Raw genomic sequence first — 2,048 nt, forward strand, 5'->3', positions numbered from 1 at the left:
ACTGAAGTCCATATATACAACATCCACTGCTTTACCCTCATCAATTTCCTGAGTAACCTCTTCAAAAAATTTCAAGAAGATTAGTCAAACATGACCTTCCAGGCACAAATCCATGTTGACTGTTCCTGATCAGACCCTGTTTATCCAGATGCTTATATATATTATCTCTAAGTATCCTTTCCATTAATTTGCCCACCACTGACGTCAAACTAACAGGCCTATAATTGCTAGGTTTACTCTTAGAACCCTTTTTAAACAATGGAACAGATGTGCAGTACGCCAATCCTCCGGCACTATTCCCGTTTCTAATGACATTTGAAATATTTATGTCATAGCCCCTGCTATTTCTACACTAACTTCCCTCAATGTCTTAGGGAATATCCTGTCCGGACCTGGAGACTTATCCACTTTTATATTTCTCAAAAGTGTCAGTACTTCCTCTTCTTTGAATCTCATAGTTTCCATAGCTACTCTACTTTTTTTCCCTTACCTCACATAATTCAATATCGTTCTCCTTGGTGAATACCGAAGAAAAGAAATTGTTCAATATCTTCCCCATCTCTTTTGGCTCTGCAGATAGCTGTCCACTCTGACTCTCTAATGGACGAATTGTATCCCTCATTATCCTTTTGCTATTAATATAGCCGTAGAAACCCTTTGGATTTACTTTCACCTTACTTACCAAAGCAACCTCATATCTTCTTTTAGCTTTTCTAATTTATTATTTTATAAGATTCTTTTTACATTCTTTATACTCCTCAAGCACCTCATTTACTCCATGCTGCATATAATTATTGTAGATCTCTCTCTTTTTCCGTACCAAGTGTCCAAATTCCCTTGAAAACCAGTTCTTTCCAATTTTTACTATTTCCTTTCAACCGAACAGGGACATAAATATTCTGTACTCTTAATAGTCAGGAATGTAGAGCAACACAGGGATTATACCGGGAATTCGTTAGGTTAAGTTTAATCAACATAAACTTAATGATAATTGTTGGTAGACAAGTGCTGGAGAAACTCAGCGGGTGCAGCAGCAGCATCTATGGAGCGAAGGAAATAGACAACGTTTCAGGGGGAAAATCCTTCTTCAGAATTGTTGCCGGATAGTAGGCAAACATTTATAATAATGCGGGGCGAAATACGAGTACAACTCTTTCAATGATATTGTGAGTGGCTCTTAAAAGAGCCTTTGGGTTTACGGTTTGTTTTGTGCATCTTTACTTGGAGCTGGTGTACTTGGTCACCGCCTTTGTCCCTTCCGACACGGCGTGCTTGGCCAGCTCCCCAGGCAGCAGCAGGCGCACGGCGGTCTGGATCTCCCGGGAGCTGATGGTCGAGCGCTTGTTGTAATGAGCCAGGCGGGAAGCTTCACCAGCAATGCGCTCGAAAATATCGTTGACGAACGAGTTCATGATGCTCATGGCCTTGGACGAGATGCCGGTGTCGGGGTGAACCTGCTTCATCACCTTGTAGATGTAGATGGAATAACTCTCCTTCCTCGACTTCCTGCGCTTCTTCCCGCCCTTGGCGACTATTTTGGACGCTGCTTTCTTGGAGCCTTTCTTGGCTGCTGGCTTCACTGGATCAGGCATTTTGACAATAGACTTCAATCACGCAAACATGCGAAAGCGCGCTCGGAGCGCGGCTTAAATAGGCTGCCCCACCGCTCGATGCTAATGAGGGATGGGACACAGACACGACTGTTATTGGTCAGTTGCGACATGAATATGGAGCAAACTTCACTAACGTTTCCATTGGGTAATAGAAAGAGCCAATCGCAGACATCTACTACCGCCAATCAGAGAGCGCCAGTGTCCGGTAACACTGACTGGGAGGGAAGGTACACAAAAATGCTGGAGAAACTCAGCGGGTGCAGCAGCATCTATGGAGCGAAGGAAATAGGCGACGTTTCGGGCCGAAACCCTTCTTCAGACCAAAGATCCTATAGCAGAGATCCTATACAGGGCGGAGAAGGAAGGAAAAAGGGAAGAGGAGGAGCCAGAGAGCGGGGGGATGGGAGGGGACAGCTCGAGGGTTAAGGATGGGGA

General features: G+C 44.3%; 1 protein-coding gene across 1 annotated transcript; it reads right to left on the minus strand.

The window, feature by feature from the left end:
• Positions 1-1,164: 1,164 nt before the first annotated feature.
• On the minus strand, positions 1,165-1,642 carry LOC129714281 (histone H2B). Its single transcript, XM_055663838.1, has one exon. It carries the CDS (start codon positions 1,590-1,592, stop codon positions 1,218-1,220), a length of 375 nt encoding a protein of 124 aa, XP_055519813.1. The 5' UTR covers positions 1,593-1,642; the 3' UTR covers positions 1,165-1,217.
• Between the last annotated feature and the right edge of the window lie 406 nt (positions 1,643-2,048).

This window comes from Leucoraja erinacea, chromosome 38, assembly GCF_028641065.1.
Source record: "Leucoraja erinacea ecotype New England chromosome 38, Leri_hhj_1, whole genome shotgun sequence".
NCBI classification, from domain to species: domain Eukaryota; kingdom Metazoa; phylum Chordata; class Chondrichthyes; order Rajiformes; family Rajidae; genus Leucoraja; species Leucoraja erinaceus.

Coding starts and splice junctions, on each gene's coding strand:
- LOC129714281 (XM_055663838.1), bottom strand. CDS start 1,592: ATGCCTGATCCAGTGAAGCCAGCAGCCAAGAAAGGCTCCAAGAAAGCA.